This window comes from Purpureocillium lilacinum (genome assembly GCF_023168085.1).
Source record: "Purpureocillium lilacinum CBS 284.36 DNA, scaffold_8, whole genome shotgun sequence".
Classification (NCBI taxonomy): Eukaryota; Fungi; Ascomycota; class Sordariomycetes; order Hypocreales; family Ophiocordycipitaceae; genus Purpureocillium; species Purpureocillium lilacinum.
In genome coordinates, this window is record NW_027072118.1 from 902,692 (window position 1) to 922,431 (window position 19,740).

Here is a 19,740-nt window from a genome sequence, read left to right on the forward strand (position 1 = left end):
CACCAGCTTCAATTACAGGGACTCTGCACCACAAAGCAAATCTTTCCTTTCTGTATAAAGAGCAGCGCACTGTCGTGCGCTTACAGATAGCTCTTCAAGATAATTCTCATCAATTGACTGATACCAAAGATGGACCCAGTGGACCCAATTGTCTGACACGGAGGCATCAGTCAAACCACAACAAGTTAGAACCTGAAGAAGACAAAGAAACAAAAAGCTGGGAAAGTAAATAACTAGCACAGATAAGTAGTGAAAACGCTGTATGTAACGGTCTCAACTGAGTGTGTTGACAACTAGCTGAGCGACTGCAACAAGTATTCTAAAACTGGAGAAGAAAGAAAGAAAAGGGAAAAACTCCAGAAAGGGGCGCGAGCTCCTGAGCGGAGCTCTGGAGCTCGTGTGGGTCCAGGTCGAGAGCGACTGCCGAGACCCACACGGGCCTAGCCCGTTACACTGTATCATGGAACGGCAAGGCCGAGGCCACTTAGAGGTCAGAATAAGGATAGTTACTATAATTAAACCTCGATAAGTTGAAAAGGAGCGAGAGGGCTATTGATGCCAAAGGGCATGCAGGTAGAATAAATGCCTCCTGATCCAAGCTTCTTCCATGTATAACCCCTTATTCTCTTTTCCTTTAACTTCTGTAATGGGCTAGGCCCGTGTGGGTCTCGGCAGTCGGCGGGAGACAGACTGACTATCCCAGCTAGAGGCATGCTTTAAAGAGCAAGAGAAGCAGATGTTTGCGGATGGGCTGTTCACAGTCGTGGGCTACGGCTCGGGCCGTTGCGTTAAAGCACCTCGACTCCGTTATGTTGATGGCTGCTGTGGTGAAAAGGGACACAAACAAGCTGAATCTCCTGCGAAATGCCGAATGGCAGGGTATTGTAATGCCCTCGCCGCTTGTGTATTGGTTGTTGCAAGAACGAGCCTCAGGTGTCAAGGCCAACAGCTGCGAATGGCTTCAGGCTGCACAAGTGCTGCCTGTAGGCACGACTCTGTTGCCTACAATGAGTCATGGCCATGGCCTCAATGGCACAGGTATAAGAGCAACAGATTCGTGCCAGTATCAGATAGAGAATCAAGCATTCCTTTGCCCACGGTTTTCCTACCTAAGTGTGTGACAGCTGGGCCTGCAGTATGTGGACATTTACCTGGTTCATGGCCCCATCCACCCGCAGAGCATCGCCAATGTCGCCAAGGTTATGGCGAAGTGTGTCGAGGAGGGCCTGGCAAGGGCCGTTGGTGTCGCAAACTATCAGCCGGATGACCTCCAAAAGGTGCGCGACGCCTTAGTCGAGCACAGCGTGCCTTTGGCCACAAACCAATGTGAGTTTAGCATACAACGCCGCTACCCGGAGCTGCACAACGGGATAGCGGCATGTGAGAGGAACGGCATCGTCTTCCAAGGCTATTCCACCCTCGGCCAGGGCAGACTGAGCGACAAGTATAGCATCGTCAACCCACCGCCCCCGACCCGTAGGTTCAGCAACTACCCAATGAAGGATATTGAGAACACGTTGCAGGTGTTGCGTCGGATCGGGCGAGACCGGGGCAGGAATGTAGCGTCGGTCGCCATCAATTACTCGATCAGAAAGGGGGCGCTGCCTGTTGTTGGAATCCGCAACCCTGCGCAGGCACAGGATATGATTGATGCGCTCGGATGGCGACTAACTGACACAGAAATGGTTGAACTGGATCGGGTCAGCATCGAGGGCAAGAGGACTGCTCTGTGGCAGCAGGGGTAACTATCGGGCTCCCAGAATAGACAGGGTTTGGACGCCGAATTCGGTTGAAGTATGACAAGTAGGTTGGATACATAAACGTTGCTTGACCAGTTCGTGCATCCGATTCTCCAGGGCCGCATGTCAGTTTGGTGCTATGAGGGTCTGGTGTTGCGTCTTGACGGCCATGAGCGTGCTACAAAGCCACCTGAGCACACGCCCTAACCTAAGATACCGGGAGACGTCTAGTTCTGTGGTGGACGCGTCAATTCACGAAAGTAGATACTTCAGACGGTACCAGTGGCCACGCAAAACACATTCAGCCAAATTTTCTATGGCAACAAACGGCTCGACCTGGCGCAGCGGGCGGGCAAATGCTAAGCAACAACACGAGATTGTACTGTACAGTACTAACACTCAGTAGCCTCATACTTAGCAGATCGTGCTTCAGCCGCTGAAAATAGGACGCTGAACACTTGCAGGAATCGGCCTTCAAGCAGGCCTGGCACGGACACATCCGGAAGGCTGGTAATGAATCAGCAACATCTGTGGGCTTTGAGGAGGCAGGCAACAATGTACTGAACCGCACATAGCGTAGCGCAGTGGCCCTCCAGGGGACTCCCTCCGAGCGTAATAAATAGCATAAGCACTAGCAGTCGCCTTGCCTTGTACATGTTTGTGTGGTGTGTTGTCAACAGAAACGTGATTTAAATTGTACGGCAGAGTGTCTGGAGTACAAATTGGCGATATCAAGAGTAAACCCCAGCAAGTTCCTTCAACTGGTGCACACGTTGCTCCATCTCTGCACACTGCTCTATCAACCCAAGAATGTCAGTCATTTCCTTGTCGAGTGATGCTCTCCATTTTGTTTCCAGCGTTGGAAATTCATTTTGCTCCATTAACTCGAGAGCTGCGAGCCTGCACCTGAGGTCGCGGAAGGCGTCCAGCTCCCCAAATAGACGCGCCTGAGCTTCCCCTATCCGCTCGAGGTCTGCTATAAGTAGCTTTCGTTCGTGTTTGGCGGCAAGGAGCCCCTGGTATTGGGGTTGAAGAGCCATGTACTGGGCGAATTGGCACGAAGATATTGCCACATGGTCAGCCATGTTTCTGATACCAGCCTTGAGATCGTTTAATAGCCGCTCAGTGTTTATGATCGCCAATCGAATGTTTGCTTTGGAAAGAGTACCCGTGGTATGAGCACTAGTTGTGGCGTTCTGTAAGACATGTGCGCTGTAATATTCGAGCACTCTATGAGCTGCCTTGCATCGGACTGAGACTGTCGACATAGGCGTGTCGAGGTCAGCATCCACCTATCGACAATCGGAGGTGTTAATTATCATTCACGGCATATTCATCGCATGTGCCACAGTGTGGATAATATACCTCGTCGTGAGAGGGCTGGTAAAGGTAAGACATGTTCGGAAGGGCACCTCGGCATTCGAGGCCGCTCTGTAGTGGCTTCGCAGACCGAGTGTATCGGTTCCCATCCTGGATGTTGGTTTTCACGGGCGGACCAGGCTTAAAGAACGAGCTGGAAGGCAAGCCGTATCCATCGGTTAGAGAAGGTGGCTGGTTGTTACGTTATGTTGGCTGCAGCCACTGAACCTGCTTTCCGACTACACGACAACCCAGGAGTGTCTGACGACTTCATCACGCCCAATTGAGGGGGCTTAGATAGTATGGAATGACGTAGGAAACGTATCATAACTCCACCAGCACCCGCCGGCAACACACAGGAGCGATGTCCAAACCTCCAGACATCAGCGGCACTGCGTCTTGCGGAACTGGCCCAATCCCGTGGCTGGTTTCCGAGAGCACGCCTGGCTTGTAAGTCCATCTCCATCAATGTCCTCTTTTGCGCCGGCCGAGGGAGCCACATAACCCAGGACCCGCCTAGAATCACTGTGGCCACCCGGAGAGGGGACAGTGCTAGAAATATAGCCCAGATGAGGTCGAGAACATGGGATGCAGCCGATCAAGATTTTCAGTCCACCATATTACCACTAGCCCGGACCTGGCGTAAAGACCACACGGTGACAGGTGGAAATAACAATGACACCTTTTCCGTTGCAGGCCCCTCAACGCCAGGGCTAGTCCGACCCTGGCACAGCGCGTTGCGAACGGATCGAACCAACATGAGGCGCTTCAAGAAGAGAACTCCTCCACAAACCGAAAACGTGCCATCGGAACCTGCATACACGTCGACTCACAATGTACATAGTGCTGAAATCCCGTACCTTCAAGGGAGGGCTGCGAAGCCACCCCTGCATCACATGTGCACGAAGCCCGACTCTGTCACTTGTGAACAGAATGACAGGACTTGCTCATTGGCGGCTATAGAGCGTGCGTCGCAACGTTTTGCTAGGCTCATGCCTAGGGATATTTGCAGGGGTGAACGACAACTGCCGGTCGCCAACTGCAGCAGGAGCCAATGATCAATGCCTCCGGCAGCCATATTTTCACATGGGATAGTCCAGCTGAGCAATGGTGGTGAACGGCAGGGGCTGGCGCCAACCGGGTGTTTCGGGTGGCAGGCAGTGGATAAATAGTGCGCTTGCTAACGAGGACGGTGGGCATCTGCGGCGCCACATCAGCCATGGTTCCCCGCGTTTTCTGAGGCCCTTTGGTGATGTAAGGGTGAGAAATTTTCCAGAATTGAGTTCATGCATTGTGATTGAGCCAGGCGGACTTTGGCTACCCGCCTTGCTTCAGCCGCCCCTTACGGCGACAGCTGCCTCAGCACGAGCAGCACGACGGCTTCAGTTTTGCACGGATTGGAATCACAAGCTTTTAGTGCTGTCTAGGCATCCGACAGGGCTACTGTACAGGCCCTGCGAAACAGCTAATTTTTTAACAGATGAACGATGGTACAGTATTACACCATGTCCGATCAAGAACCTCCAGCCACCGCCTCGAAGTCGTTGACCAAGTTGCTGAGGCTCATCACCGACGCACTGCGGTTTTGCCACGCCTGAGGCCGCCGAGACTTTGGTTGCACTTTCGAGCGTCTGTCTTCCTCATAATACAGGACTCGCATGCGAGCCTCGGACGTGTCCGAATACACAGGAGAAGTGCTGGCAACCGAGGTATGTGCAGGAGTCAAGATCCTGCTGCACCGCGGGATCTTGGTGCTCTCTGTTGCATTCTCGACGTCGCCATGCGTGGTTCTCGTGAAGTTGATGCTCCCGGAACCGGCCAGTGTCGTGGGTTTCATGGGCGTCGTGCTGTTGACGCTGCGTTCTTGCATGGTCCTGCGGCGTTTCGCTGACCTGGCATCTTCCATATCCTCTCTCGTGTAAACAAAGAAGGGCACATGTTGAACTGGTACAGGGTGATGGATGCTTCCGTGAGGGAATGGAGGCAGTGTGTTCACTCTGAACCCCGGGTTCCTAGTGCCAGTTGTTCAGCTATTGCGGCTGTCTTGGTGTGTGTGCTTGGTGATGACGGACTTCGGGACTGCTCCAGAAATGTCCGTGGTGATGGGTTGAAAGATGCATTCCTGTTTCCTGAAGAAACATTCCTGGCATTTGCCTTCTACAGTGTTCTGGAAGCCACTGCATCGAATCTATAGAAGCGTCAGCCAGATCTGTCTACGTCGTACAACTACGGGGTCCATCGGTCCGTCTCACCTTTCGCTGTCTGCAGTAGATGCATGCCATTATAGTACGCCGTGGCCAGGTTGCCCTGAAAGCATACATTGATGCTGGTTCCGCGTATAAAGCTACGTTGCGCGGGTTTTCTATTCTGCTGTCGCCGTTGCGGGGCGTTGCTGGATCTAGCTGCTGTGAAGCATGGAAGGTGTATTGATACTTGAGCTCGGGTTGGGGATGTTCTGATGCTTTCTGTCCTTGGGCCATTGGCTCTTCGCATCGGGCGAGTCTTGGCTGGTCCTCTGAACGTCGGTTTGACGGCGTTGGTTAATTGGAGCTAATCGTGCGCTGACAATTGTCGTGCTTGAAAGGCACCGAGGAGCTGTTATGAACGCTCCCAAGGAGTGGACGAAACGACAGGCATGAAGGATGCTGCGTGTGCGGGGAAGAGCGCTCCACATCTGTGTCTAATACTTTTGTGGTCCGGTGTCGAGTAAGGGAGTTCCTGACGACTAGAGACTGTGGGTGGCAATATTGTACAAAGGCTTACGCCTGCATATACATGTACCTTACGATGTCTGATGGGCCACTCAGCCCCAAGACCGAACTTCAACCCGCTTGGACGATTGACAAGGTCGTAGACGGCCTTGGGAAAGCCTGGAAGGTCCCGGGGGAAGCCGCTGTTGCGGCTGAAGGAGCGCGCAGGGGCCGAGAGACTGCACTGAATCCGGTGTGGACGGAGGGCAGCAGGAAATGCAGCTCGATCAACTTGGAAAAAAATGCCTTGGTTCCAAGAGATGTCCTCGTCGGTGGCTTGGAAACCTGAAGCTGAGGGCTGCCTGGCATGAGGAGATCAGGACGACATGGTGGACGGGGCCGAGAGGGTGGGAAGGGGAAACAACGGCTGGTGCTTGGTAAACCTAGGAGACGCAGGTTGGACGACCAAGCCTTGCTAGCGCCACTACCACGATATCCGACGGTCTTTGTACGTAGTCACCACTCGCGATGAGGAATCAGTGGGCGCCGCATGCGGCTGCGGGGAGAGCTCTCAATTTGAATGACGGACTCGAGAACTCCGTGATCTACGACGGCAGCACATGGATTTCATGTCAAACTTCTGCATCGTCCCTGGGCGCGCGCCGTTCCGAAAACCTCCTTCGAATAGCTCAGTGGCTGCATGATCTGGGCCACTTTAAATTTTCGTATGGAGCTCAGCGAAGAGCTATAGTGACCGAAGCTGCTAGCTGAATGCCGCAAAGCTCAACTCCGGGCAAAACCCTGGGGGAGACAAGCGAGATCGTGGCGTCAGCCTAAAAGACCAGCCAAAAAGTGACAGGTGAAGAAGATGCCAGACCGGAGCCATATCTCCACCTCGCACTCCCACCATGTGCACCAGGGCGGAGAAAGCAGCAGCAGGCACGCCACGGTCCGATTTCACCGGGCGGTGGTGCGGCATTCGGCGGATGCGAGATGGCTGTGCGGCTGCAGCAACTTGGCGTGGGGAAAGCTGAGGCGAAGAACTTGATCACAATTGACGGACACCTTTAGCGTCGCCGATCAACATTCTGCAAAGGTGCCACCCGAACCTGTGTAATGCCTCAAGACGCGACGGTGGTTCGCAGGGCAGGATCGCCTGCCAGGGACTGTCGTCGCTCAGTGGCAGCTGCAATGCCCCTGAAAGGAGGGGGCGCATAGGTGTGGGTCCCAGGGGGAGGAGAGGCCAGCCGAAGGCTGGCGGTTTATGAATGGGAACATCAGGAATCGAGGGCCGCGGTGACGCAGCAAGGGCCTGAGGTCGATAGTAGATGTCAGTTAGGTAGCGATTAGGCCCTATAGGGAGCTCCCTACTGTGCCAATTGTCTTTCGAATCAGGACGTGATTCGCTTGGCACGGCTCGCTCCGGGGTCCGTGCCGCCCATGCACGCTCTGCCGGCCTCAAGCGTCCTAAATCAGGTCCTGATTCAGCTCAAGGTGGGAGCCGTGCGTAGTTCCCTGGTTTCCTGCTGCTACGTCGAATCAGCGCCTGTTTCCACCTTCACGCACTTAACGCGTCGCGATACACCATGTGTCAGACAATTTGTTGTCTGCACACACAGACTGGAAAAGAGTGAATGAACTTGTTCATCTCTAGCTACAGAAAGGAGTGGAAGGCTGCGTCTCATATAGACGAAGCTGGCAAATGTCGACAGCGTCATAGAACCTTCTAGAAGCATCCGTCCAACACAATTGGCTCCACAGGGATCACAGCTGGCATCGTAGTAATTGATGAGAATTATCTTGAGGAGTCCAAAACTCCTCTCTGTCCTTCTCCGTCGTCCATTTCTTATACACAAATGAAAGGTTTTGCTTCTTTAGGCAGTTGTAGCTGCCTGGGAGGCAGCTACAGCCACTGTAGGCAGGCGAGACAAGCGCCCTGTACGAGTTGGGGATGCTCTCTGTGCGACACCATGGCGGTCCACGACGATGATACGCGCCCCGACGAAGACAGCATCATCGAGCGCAGCCTCGCAAGCGGCCAACTCTGTATTCATCCTGCGTACCAACTGCTAATCTGTATCCGTGAAGACTGCGGATTTGCGCTTTCGCCGAACGCGGATGGCGTTACTGAGCACCTGCGAACGCGGCACAGCACCCCAGGAGACACGCGCAAACAAATCACAACAATACTACGATCCCGGGGCCTTCAACTCCGTGACCCGGCGACTAGCGGCCAGCGCCCAGATGGGTCACCCAGGGACGCGCTGCTTCGGTGCCATGACGGTTTCCTGTGTGACACATGTCCGTTGATGACAATCAGCAAGCGGATGATCCAGCGCCATATCAGTCAGCAGCGCACCCGACGGTTACCAGCAGAAACAAAGGACGCCCGGGGGCTGCAAGGGTCTGCTTACAGTCCTGGGTGAGAAATCCTCCACGGTCGGAGTACTAGGTCGTCGCCAGGAACGATATCGCGACTGCATCCGGCCAGCTTCTCAGCGCGTCGCGGGACGAACGTCACCTGTCAATATCAAGCCGCTCATTCACGTATACCGTTACCAGCACTGCTGCCTACTATCGGTGGCGATAGCTTCAGGCAACCCGACTTCTGCCTGCCGTGTCTCAGATGCCTGCCTCAATCGGCACAGGTATAAAATACCGACTACAGTCAATCGTTAGATAGAAGAATCAAGAGTCTTTTGTTGCCCAATTCGCTGGGGACCTTCTGCCCGGTCGTCAGTTAGTCATGCACACGTGCAGTGCGACATCACCTCAACGAAGTGCTAGCGCGCGAGAGGGCATTCCGCGAACGCAGCCATACAGTAGACGACGAAGGTAACCCCACAGCCCATGCGGGCGAGGGGCCGTTCCCCGAGACGCATCCGTGGCTCGAGTGGACCAAGTGGCCGTGCGTGTATGAGAGGGTGAATCGCGAACTACTCCGCGCCCTGACGATGCGGCCACATATATGCTCTCGTCCGGTACTGCTCTCCCAGGGGCGGCTGAATCGGCACAATATAATCAGCCCCGCTGAGGACGAGGCGAAGATCGCAGCTCTCTGTGAGGCTACGTCTCGCGTTATGACGCGATGCGAAGAGACGGCGAGGACGACAGGAAGGAATGCTCTGTGCTGGCTACGCAGCACGAAGCTAAACAGCTGCTTCCCAAAACCTTTCATGGAGGTGCGCTACCTCTCTATCGCCCAGAGATTCATCGCCATGGTCATTCGGGCTTACCGACTAACACCAGCCGTCCGAACGAACGAGGCAGGCGTGCCACTCACGAAGGAGCAGCTGCTTGCCTGCCAGAGGATCTGGGGTCATGCCGACCTGGAGAGCAGGACCCTATCCGCGCGTGAGATTTCGGAGTCCGTGGACGGTGAGCTATGCGATGATGACTGGGAGGAGGAAGACTCTGAAGACCAACAGTCATCAAGTGGCAGTGAGGGTGAGGACGAGGACGTAAGTCTCGATGATGAGCAATTGGAAGGGGCTGCTGGCTGCGAAAAGCTAAGCCGAGACAACGGGGACAATGCGACAGCCCATCGGTTCCCACATGAGGAGCAAGTCTCGGATATGGCACATGTGGCGACTCCGCCCTACTCCCCGCTGGACATACTCGGCATCTTGTAGACCCTTTCCCAATCGGACTGACTGTCCGATACTTCCTGCGTTGGGAATCCACTTTGACCGACCAGACTACACTGTCTCGAAATAGTCCCATCGCTTGGCAGGATGCACTGCCAGCGAGTTGTGATATGTCCCAGTCTCATCCAGGCTGTTGTCGCACTGCAGGTGTGCATAACTGACTGACGACCGGGCAGAGGGTCCACAATGAATTTGGGCAACAAAAGACTCTTGATTCTTCTATCTAATGATTGACTTTAGTCGGTGATTTATACTTGTGCCGATTGAGGCAGGCATCTGAGACACGGCAGGCAGAAGCTGCGTTGCCTGAGGCTATCGCCACCGATGGCAGGCAGCAACTGCTGTTAACGTCCTACGTGAATCAGCGGCTTGATATTGACAGCTGTTGTAGGGCTCGGTGAAATGCGGCATTTCCGCCTACACCGTATGGTCTTAGAGGCAGTCCGTCACCATGGTGTAGGGCCGAGCCTCGCTGTTCACTTTCGCCCAGGTACGGTGAAAGTAGCGCTTCGGGCCTGCTCTAGCTCAGGAACGTCTGCCGCAGAGCCTGGACGACGAGCCTGGGCATAGCCATATAATACGTTGGCACGTAACGGCTAACCAGCGCGGATTGCCTTAGGGACCGCCGCTGCTGTCTTGCCACGATTAAGGTCCTGCAGCCCTGTGCCCTAGATGCCGCCAGTGGTCGCAGTTTCGAGCCAAGCACTTCATTGTTTCGGTGATCCGTGTTCTACAGCTGCTCATTGTCACCAAACGACTGACGTTACAGGCGTACCATTCAGCAGTGAGACAACAAGAGACGCTTTATAGTCCGCAACACAGGCTGTCGCCTACCATTGCCCGCAGTATCGGCGAAGCTTCTTGGAGTCAGAAATAAACGTTGAGTGGCCGATTTGACTGGCCAATCCAATCGATTCACTATAGCATATATAGCGATCTGTTCGCTGAGATGAGGCAATGTCGCTGCTTCTTTTGGGTAGACTGGGTGGCTTGATAGGCATAGAACATTAGGTCGATAGTCATGAAAGGACGTCGCGACTTCCATGCTGCTGAAGTATCCTGGCTGGCGAAGGTAAGAGAGGGTTACAGCCCATCATGCAGACACAAAGGCATCCTTAGCGTGTGTACCAATTCCACTACAGCCACGGTAGATGCTTTGTTTTCCCTTCTTGTTCCTTGTTATAAGCGCCTAACTCGCTGCGCGTTCCCCTTGAGAATGGGGATAGCCTCGTCTTTCGGCCATTTCAGTTCAACCTGGAGCAGACCAGCACCAGATGCGCAAGATATGATCGTCTGCTCTGTCTAACTGCTGTTGCTCTCTCGCGGCGTTCTGAGATCTCATTACATTCGAGCCTCAAGTCAGCCGAGAATTGTGTATCCCTCCCGCTTCAGCCACGTAGACGTTGAAGTGCATCTCTTATATCCATAGTACAATGTATTGAGATGGCCTGTTACGCAATGGTACTTTGAGTTCTTGATTGGTCCCAGCGATAACCAGTCGGATGCGATTGTCGGAAACACCGATAACGTACATGACAGCTCAAGTCTCTCCGTGATCGCCCTGAAGGTCCACGCAGAATGGTGCGCTTCTGTAGTAGATAATAAGACCAGTGCGACGCCGCTTCCTGCAACGCGATGGCGGGGAAGATGCTCCTCCACGGTTTTTCTTCCCGGTTGACCAAACATCCAGCGATGCATTCCTGTCACGGACCGATGACTCAACCTGCTCCTTCGCACGACACTTCCGACGGAAGAGAGGCGTGTATTCGAATCGCCTATTCGAGCCTGCGGGCTGAACACTGACCTCGGCTGGGCGGCAAGCCATCTGTGTCTTGTCGTACCCAGTCAGGTCGGATTTAGTTGCAACCTCTGGATAATTTTTCAGCTGCGGTGACTGGTCAGATTTGTCGCCGAAAGTCTTTGTCCCTTCGCCGCACCCGAGCCAACGTAATTTGCGGCCGTCTTGAGAGACTTGAAACTTGGTGCTGATTTCTTGTACAGCGAGTCGCACAAAGCTGAGAGTCACACTGAGTAGGTGCAGCTGCGCCATGTTGTACAACAAACTGAGCTGGATCCATCCATCTGAATCCGAGTACGTGTTTGACCCCCGTCGAAGTTGGCCTGCGAACAAATCCGGGATTTCTATTCCGAGGTGCCGAATATATGCAACGTTCGCTGAGGGAATCTGGGAGCGATCGGGGTCAAGGTCACTGGTTCTGGTTGGCCGCTGTTCAGGGACGATCTCGCTGTTGACGTTGTCATGAACACCCTTCTCGCAAGAAGTGGACATAGATTGTGCCTGCTCATCCCACGAGGCGACCTCGTTACCCAACCCAACCGTTTGTAATTGTATGGGTAGAATTCTCGCTTCTCTTGGTGGCTCGGTAGCCGCTGTGCCGCGTGCTCGAGGATCCTGACTCGCCTCAGCCGTGCTATTAGTCGCGTCAGCGGCCACTGCATCGCAGCTAATAATCGGGATCGGGGCGGTTGTCGCATATCTTGTATGCCTGCAGCCGGTTTTGCCTGTGAAAAGCTCTTCGAGACGCTGAACTACCATCCTCTTCCTCTTGTTGTTTGACGTTGTCGCACGTCGGAAGTCCGGCCCGTTTGAAGCGACACCCAAATAATTTGTAACCCTAAGATCGCTCCTTGTCCATGGATCAAATGCTGACCTCCCAAGCCGTTTTTCAGGCGAGTCGGCCGTCATTGATCCAGAGGCATATGCGGAGTCGGTGAGCGGTGTGAGATTCCGAACCGAGTTCGCCGACTGTCGCGGGGAAGCCAGATTCAAGCTTGGACAAGGAGGCATGTCCCGACCGGTTGGATTATTTAGTCCTAATGTGGGCGAGGAGTCACAACCGCCCACACTAGCAGCAAAGTCTTGCAGCACAGCCGCCAGTTGTTGCTTCCTTTGAGTCGGGAGGTTGTAAACTTTCAATTCGAAAAGTTCTTTCGTTTCGAAAACGTCAGGCCCTCTTTGCCTGCATCTCTTCAATGCTCCCTTCAGTTGACGAATTTGTAAAGTCATGTCATCGATTACGTCTCGATAGTAATCACTACCGCTGCTCTGAGCAGGTGCCAGCGTTGGGGTAGCATCCCGGCACCGTAGTCGTTCGTGCATGGTTCCACGTCCGTCTATGTCAATGATTTCTGTGATCGCCATTCGTGCTTTGGAGAATCCAGCAGAGGAATGTGATGCCCACCGTGAAGGATACAGAGTCGCGTGTCGTGGGAGATTACATCGTGACTCCAAGGTAATGGTGATGTTTATACAGCGCCCTGCCGAAAGGTGCGCCGGTCCCGGGAGCTGAGGGTCGGCTTGCAAGTGCCCGATGACGTCAGTGGCTGACTAGGAACGGTCTGGACAATGCTCCCGGAATATCTCGGCTCCGAAAGATGTCGAAAACTCATCAGCGAATGAGGCCTCCATGGCAGGGATATGGCACAGATGTCCCTTCGATCATCCACAGCTGGAGCAGGTCTGGTACTAATGGACGGAAACCTTTGCGGCAGAGTCAAGTCTGATGCGTATCGCGGGCATGTTGTTCATCTGAAGAACGCCACTGGCTGTTGATACAGGCTCACACAAGCATGCTTGTGCCAAAGTGGATCTCGTCTCCGGAGTCTGGAACTGATCAGGTACTGTGCTCGCCCCACTGGCCCTAACTACTACTGCTGTTTTCGCGATCTCCTTTTCGGCGAAAAGGCATCTCCCTGCCCGTTTCGGCCTCTACTATTGGCTGCCGTCTGTTTCACCGTCCTCTCCGTCCTTTTTCACCGAAAGAGGTCCATCATCCAGCACCCGGGACACGGACCCTGCCGAGCCGACTGCCCCACTCGCGGCGGAACTGTCCGATAGGTCCAGGTGCTCGATACTTGAGACACGAGATGAGAAGGGGCACAGGAAGAAGAAGCGTGTCGCACAGACAGCCAGATATCGCATGTCTCATCAGTGGTGGTAGCTGCCTGGACAGGCAGCTACTACTGCCTGACGAGCTGTTGGACGGATGCTTCTAGAAGGTTCTGTGACGCTGTCGACATTTGCCAGCTTCGTCTATATGAGACGCAGTGTTGCAAGAACGAGCCTCAGGTGTCAAGGCCAACAACCGGGTATGGCTTCAGGCTGCACAGGTGCAGCCTGCAGGCACGACGCCGTTGCCTACAGTGAGTCATGTCTACGGCCTCAATGGCACAGGTATAAGAACAGCAGCTTCATGCCAGTATCAGATAGAAATGAAGCATTCCTTTGCCCACGGTTTTCCTACCTAAGTGTGTGACAGTTATGAGCCCGGCTGCACAAGTTGAATAAGGACCTTTGTCGACATCGTCACATTGTACGTCATTTCAACATCAGCTTCCACTGCCAATCACCACCATGGAGAACTCGTCGAATGCTTCCCAAATCAGCCTCAGGGGCCCTGGCGACTGGAAGACCTGGATCAGCCTTATCCAGAAGTTTGCCGTTACCCAGGAAGTCAATGTCTGGGACTTCATCGACCCAGACAAAGCCAACAAGGCAATCCTGGCCAAGCCCGCAAAGCCTGATCCTTCCTCCGTTAGACAAGGAGCGACAAGGGTCACTGATTTGGATCAAAACCAGATCTCGCAATTGAACTTCCTCTATGCGAGATACAACGAGGAGCTTAAACTGCACCAAAAGCAACAGAAAGCCCTTCTCTCGATTCAACAACACATCGTGAAGACGGTCGGCAACTACTATAGTGTCATCGCCAAAGAGCACGATGTGGCCAAGGAGTTGATGCTGCTTAAAGATAGGGTCAAGCCCTCAGGATGGGCGCAGGAGCAAGACATCTTGGACCGCTATAAAGGAGCGCTCAAGGGGCCTGGCCGAACGAAGACCGAGACATGGGTAACAGCTTGGCAGACTGTGCTTACAGAAGCGCAGGAGCTCGACCTCGCGGAGACGCAAGGACTCCGTCCAACATATGACTTCCTCAAAGCCGTGAGCGCGATCGACTCAGCGTTCTCGAAGTATTGGAACCAGCGGATAGAAGAGGCCGCTGACCAAAGCGAGGAAGGTTGGAAGACCAAAATTCCGAATGGCATTAAGATCAGCAACATCTTTTTGCGCTCGCACCACGCCGACAGGGCGTCGCACGGCAAGTCCATTTTCGCAACATCATTCCAAGGGAAAGACGAAAAAGGCGATGCTACGGCAGACTCGGCCACAGGATCAGGCGAGTCAAAGTCAACAAACAAACCACCAAAGTGTCTGTGCAATCAACGACATTACTTCGGAGACTGCCCATACCTGAATCCACTTTGCAGAGAGGAGGAATGGAAGGCTGATGAGGCGACACAAAAGAAGGTCGAAGACAAGAGGCAAAACCCGACAACCCAGGGAAAGATTGAGCGGTCTATCAGCAGGTGGAAGATGGCCAAAGGGCGAGATTCCTCAAGCAGGCAACCCGCCACAAAGACCAAAGAAGCCAATGCCATAGGCGTTGCGTTTGCAGGCTTCACCTTCAAGACTGCCCTCACAGCAGCACAGGGAGACGATCCCTATCCTCTCAGAGACTCCTTCATTCTCGACTCGGGAGCGAATTGGCATTTCTGCAACAATCGTAATCGGTTCGTGTCCTTCAATCCAATGGAGGTGGAGACTGGCGTCTTCGCTGGCGACACCAAGATCACCATTCGAGGTATTGGCGAGGTGCATCTACGGATCAAAGACGGGATCTTTATCCTCAAGGAGGTGCTGTATCTCCCTGGCTTCCACGTCAGCGCAGTATCTTCCGAAAGGCTTGTGAACAAAGGCTTCGACTGGCACGCCAAGACAGGAGCAGTCATCAAGGATGAAGCCACACTTTTCTACACGCAGCGAATGCACGGTCTTCCGGTTGTGGAGTTCAATGAACTGCAAGGTCACCAAATAACCGAAGCATCTTTGTTCGCCACTGCAGCACGCAAACCACGCACATCGACAGATCCGCGCCCGGAACAAGTGACTGACGGAATGACATGGCACCGTCGCATGGGGCACTTGAGCACAGCCGCGTTGGAACATCTGTCAGAACACACAGCAGGAGCCGTGGTCAAGGGACCAACCCTTATTGACTGCGAGTCCTGCATCAAGGCGAAGGCAAAGAGAATACCGTCACGACGAGAACCCCAGGAACGGGCCGAGCGACCATACTGGCGAGTGTATATTGACGTGTTCCCCTTCACTACAAGTTACAACGGCAAAACAGCCGCCCTTGTCATCAAAGATGACTACACAAGAATGCAAGAGGTTAAGGTCCTCAACAATGCGACCCAAGACGAGATTCTAGGGCATCTACAGTCCCTCAGGAATAAGGTCAAGCATGAGTTCAACCTCTATATCTGCCGGATTCATCGCGACAACGATCCTGCGTTCGGCAACGACTACACCACCTGGATCACACGCAAAGGCATCACAGACGAGCCCACGGCGCCTTACACGTCGGCCCAAAACGGTCCTGCTGAGCGATCTGGGGGGGTACTTGCAACCAAGGCTCGATCAATGATCATTGGAGCCAATCTTCCTCAAGAGATGTGGCCGGAAGCTATTGAAGCCGCCGCCTATCTGCACAACAGATCGCCACAGCAGTCCCTGAACTGGGACACACCCTTCCAACGGCTACACAAATGGCTCAGGGACAACAACAGGCACACGGGATACAAGGAGACCCTGCCTGACATTACACACCTCAAGGCATACGGGTGCAGGGCTTATCCACTAACCACGGAAGCATTAGAGAACACCCACAAGCGCAACTTGAAGACCACAGCTCACGCAGAAGCAGGTTATCTAGTTGGCTATGCCTCCAGCAACATCTTCAAGATCTGGATTCCAGAGAGAGACGAAGTCCGCAGGGTTAGAGATGTGGTATTCGATGAACGTATCACATATGACCCCACGTCTCATACTAAGCCTACCGAAAAGGCAATGCAACAACTGGAACTTCCTCAGCACATTGACAGCGACTCAGAGGAAGAGGCAGCATCCCAAGCGGCAGACATACAGACAGGCTCTGTGGAGGCTGCTCAAGACGATGATGAAGTCAGATCCACGATCGTTGTCAACGAACAAGAGTACATAGCCACACCATTGGCTCAAGACTCTAGCTCTCAAGAAGAGCATCCATCATCATCATTACCAACGCCCGAATCAATGGCAAGTCCGACACGGCAAGGCACGGCTCAAGCAACGCAGCCGCCCTCACGGCCAAAGAGAGACCGCAAGAAGTCATCAAAAACGCTAGAGAACGAGACTCTAGAGAGGGCAGGATTCAAAGTCGCCAACGCATCGGCAACCTACTTCAGCAGCTTCTTCACAGGACTTGAAAAGCTACACCGCCGGCAGCTACCGCCACTACCTAAATGCTGGGCTGATCTTGAGCACCACCAATTTGGCGAACAATTCAAGGCTGCGGCACGCGACGAAGTAGGCAGCCACTGGGCCCGAGGCGCATTCCAGAGGGTACCCAAGGACGAGGCAACAAGCAGGCCTCTCCCGCTGACATGGGTATTCACATACAAGACTGACAAGCACGGCTTCCTCACGAAATTCAAGGCTAGGTTGTGTGTACGAGGCGACCTTCAGCCGTACAACGACAAGGAGACCTACGCCGCCACCCTCGCAGGAAGAACATTCCGAGTGCTCATGGCTATCGCAGCTAAGTTCGATCTAGAGGCACGACAACTCGACGCCGTCAACGCCTTTACGAACAGCACGCTCGATGAGTCAATCTACGTACAATTCCCAGACGGGTTCAAGGAAGCCGGATGGGTCATCAAGCTCATCAGAGCATTATACGGTCTCCGAAGGTCACCACTCTTGTGGCAACGAGACCTGACAACTACCTTCAAGGAATTGGGATTCCAAGCCTGCACAGAAGATCCATGTGTGTTCAAAAACGGCACGGTCACTGTCTTCTTCTTCGTGGATGACATAGTCTTCCTATTCCGGGAGAAAGACAAACAAACCGCCGAGCAATCGATCACAAGACTCAAGGCGACGTACGAGATGAAGGATCTCGGAGACCTACAGTGGTTCCTTGGAATGAGGATCTTGAGAGACAGAGATACTCGAAGGCTCTGGCTCTGCCAAGACGCATTCATCGAAAAAATGGCGGCCACCTTCCATCGCCCGAAGAAAGAGGTCTACAAGGGCAACCCTCTTCCGCACAACGACCTTCAGCCTCACGAAGGCAAGGCATCTTCAGAAGAAGTCAAATTTTATCAACAGAAGATTGGACACATCAATTACGCCGCAGTTCAGACACGTCCAGACATTGCAAAGGCTGGATCGAAGCTGGCTGAATTCCTCTTGAACCCTTCCAACTACCATCACCGCATTGCAGAGGAGGTCATCGACTACCTCTATGCCACGCGACATCTTGCAATCCAATTTGGCGGATCATCCAACAAACACGAACGGCAGCTGCAAGCACATCAGTGCAGTGATCTTCCTAACGAGGCCAAGCAAAGGGACCTAAAGATTGCGTCTGACGCCGCCTTCGCCGACGACACAAGCACACGAAAGTCGTCTCAAGGATCTATCATATGTCTATTTGGCGGACCAATCAGTTGGAAGGCAACGAAACAGTCAACAGTCACAATGTCCTCCACCGAGGCAGAACTGCTGGCCTTCACCCATACCGCAAAGGAAACCATCGCCACTCAGCGCCTCTTCCAACAGCTAGACCTTCAGCTGGATGAGGATCCTGTGATTGAGTGCGACAACAAGCAGACCATTAGGCTTGTGAACCTCGACGCCCCTCGCATCAAAACCGCACTGAAGCATGTGGATGTACACAACTGCTGGGCAAGACAAGCATACCAAGAAGGCCACTTCAAGGTGACATACATACCAACGGCCGAGATGCTTGCCGATGGCCTCACGAAGGCACTACCAGGGCAGAGATTCGACCAGTTTGTCAAGCAGCTAGGTCTTGTCGACGTCAGGCACCTAGTCGAGGCACCGCGAGACGAGGTGTACAATACTGGCTAAACAAGAAAGACGAGGCATCGAAGGGCCTTGACGAGCTGGAGTGCCGAGACCGATCTACAGACCAAATACGATTCAATCTGTTGTCTGCACACACAGACTGGAAAAGAGTGAATGAACTTGTTCATCTCTAGCTACAGAACGGAGTGGAAGGCTGCGTCTCATATAGACGAAGCTGGCAAATGTCGACAGCGTCACAGAACCTTCTAGAAGCATCCGTCCAACACAATCTGGGGGGGTATGTTGCAAGAACGAGCCTCAGGTGTCAAGGCCAACAACCGGGTATGGCTTCAGGCTGCACAGGTGCAGCCTGCAGGCACGACGCCGTTGCCTACAGTGAGTCATGTCTACGGCCTCAATGGCACAGGTATAAGAACAGCAGCTTCATGCCAGTATCAGATAGAAATGAAGCATTCCTTTGCCCACGGTTTTCCTACCTAAGTGTGTGACACGCAGGCTTCCACTCCTTTCTGTAGCTAGAGATGAACAAGTTCATACACTCTTTTCCAGTCTGTGTGTGCAGACAACACAAGCGAAAACTCTCATTTGTATATTAAGAGCAGCGCGCTGTCGTGCGCTTACAGACAGCTCTTCAAGATAATTCTCATCAATTACTGCGATGCCAGCGGTGATCCCTGTGGAGCAAATTGTCTGACACAACCCCTGTAAACGGCCGAATATTCATAACGTTTGAACGATTGAAACTGTTACGGACAGTGGAATGACCCAACAAACAGTTTCGACAGAGGGATGAACGGGCCGCGAATGATGACAACTTTCAGCTGGGAAGTTAGCCAATGCCGCAGCACCGAGGGCGACAACGGGAGGATACGTGGCGGATACACCACTGTTGCACAGAGTGCCAGCCTTATGTTACACTACATCTGCACTCAGAATATTTGTTCGCGGAAGCCAATGCTACAATCCGTGTACTAAGGTCGAGAGCCTGCATGCCTGGTAACTTGACTTCGTTGAGGTCAAAGCTCAAACGCTGGTTACATATATATGCACACCAGCTTCATTACGGGGACTCTGCACCACAAAGCAAATCTTTCCATATATAAAGAGCAGCGCCCTGTCGTGCGCTTACAGACGGCTGTTCAAGATAATTCTCATCAGTTAACACGATGCCAACTGTGATCCCTGTGGAGCCAATTGTCTGACACTGTAGTGGTCAGTTACTCCCGGACGCTATTCTCAATGTTTGGTCTATAGGGCCCCCTGGCATCAGAGACAACTGGTTCAAACTAGGGGTCACGTGGTTGGAACGGCTTCACACGGACCTGTGCATAGCCCAAGGTGGAATAAAA

At 53.4% G+C, this 19,740-nt stretch overlaps 4 protein-coding genes across 4 annotated transcripts; 3 read left to right on the forward strand and 1 right to left on the reverse strand.

Moving 5' to 3' along the window:
- Positions 1 to 1,029: 1,029 nt before the first annotated feature.
- PLICBS_010125 (uncharacterized protein) lies at positions 1,030 to 1,745 on the forward strand (the record flags this gene model as incomplete). Its single annotated transcript, XM_065601822.1, has 2 exons — positions 1,030 to 1,038; positions 1,125 to 1,745. The coding sequence occupies 2 exons, from the start codon at positions 1,030 to 1,032 to the stop codon at positions 1,743 to 1,745; spliced, it is 630 nt and encodes a 209-aa protein (XP_065457894.1).
- A 2,866-nt stretch (positions 1,746 to 4,611) lies between these two features.
- PLICBS_010126 (uncharacterized protein) lies at positions 4,612 to 4,968 on the reverse strand (the record flags this gene model as incomplete). The annotated part of the gene is made up of 1 exon (XM_065601823.1): positions 4,612 to 4,968. One exon carries the CDS (start codon positions 4,966 to 4,968, stop codon positions 4,612 to 4,614), a length of 357 nt encoding a protein of 118 aa, XP_065457895.1.
- A 3,996-nt stretch (positions 4,969 to 8,964) lies between these two features.
- On the forward strand, positions 8,965 to 9,420 carry PLICBS_010127 (uncharacterized protein; the record flags this gene model as incomplete). The annotated part of the gene is made up of 1 exon (XM_065601824.1): positions 8,965 to 9,420. The coding sequence occupies one exon, from the start codon at positions 8,965 to 8,967 to the stop codon at positions 9,418 to 9,420; it is 456 nt and encodes a 151-aa protein (XP_065457896.1).
- Positions 9,421 to 13,810: 4,390 nt separating this feature from the next.
- PLICBS_010128 (uncharacterized protein) lies at positions 13,811 to 15,404 on the forward strand (the record flags this gene model as incomplete). The annotated part of the gene is made up of 2 exons (XM_065601825.1): positions 13,811 to 15,298; positions 15,384 to 15,404. 2 exons carry the CDS (start codon positions 13,811 to 13,813, stop codon positions 15,402 to 15,404), a joined length of 1,509 nt encoding a protein of 502 aa, XP_065457897.1.
- Between the last annotated feature and the right edge of the window lie 4,336 nt (positions 15,405 to 19,740).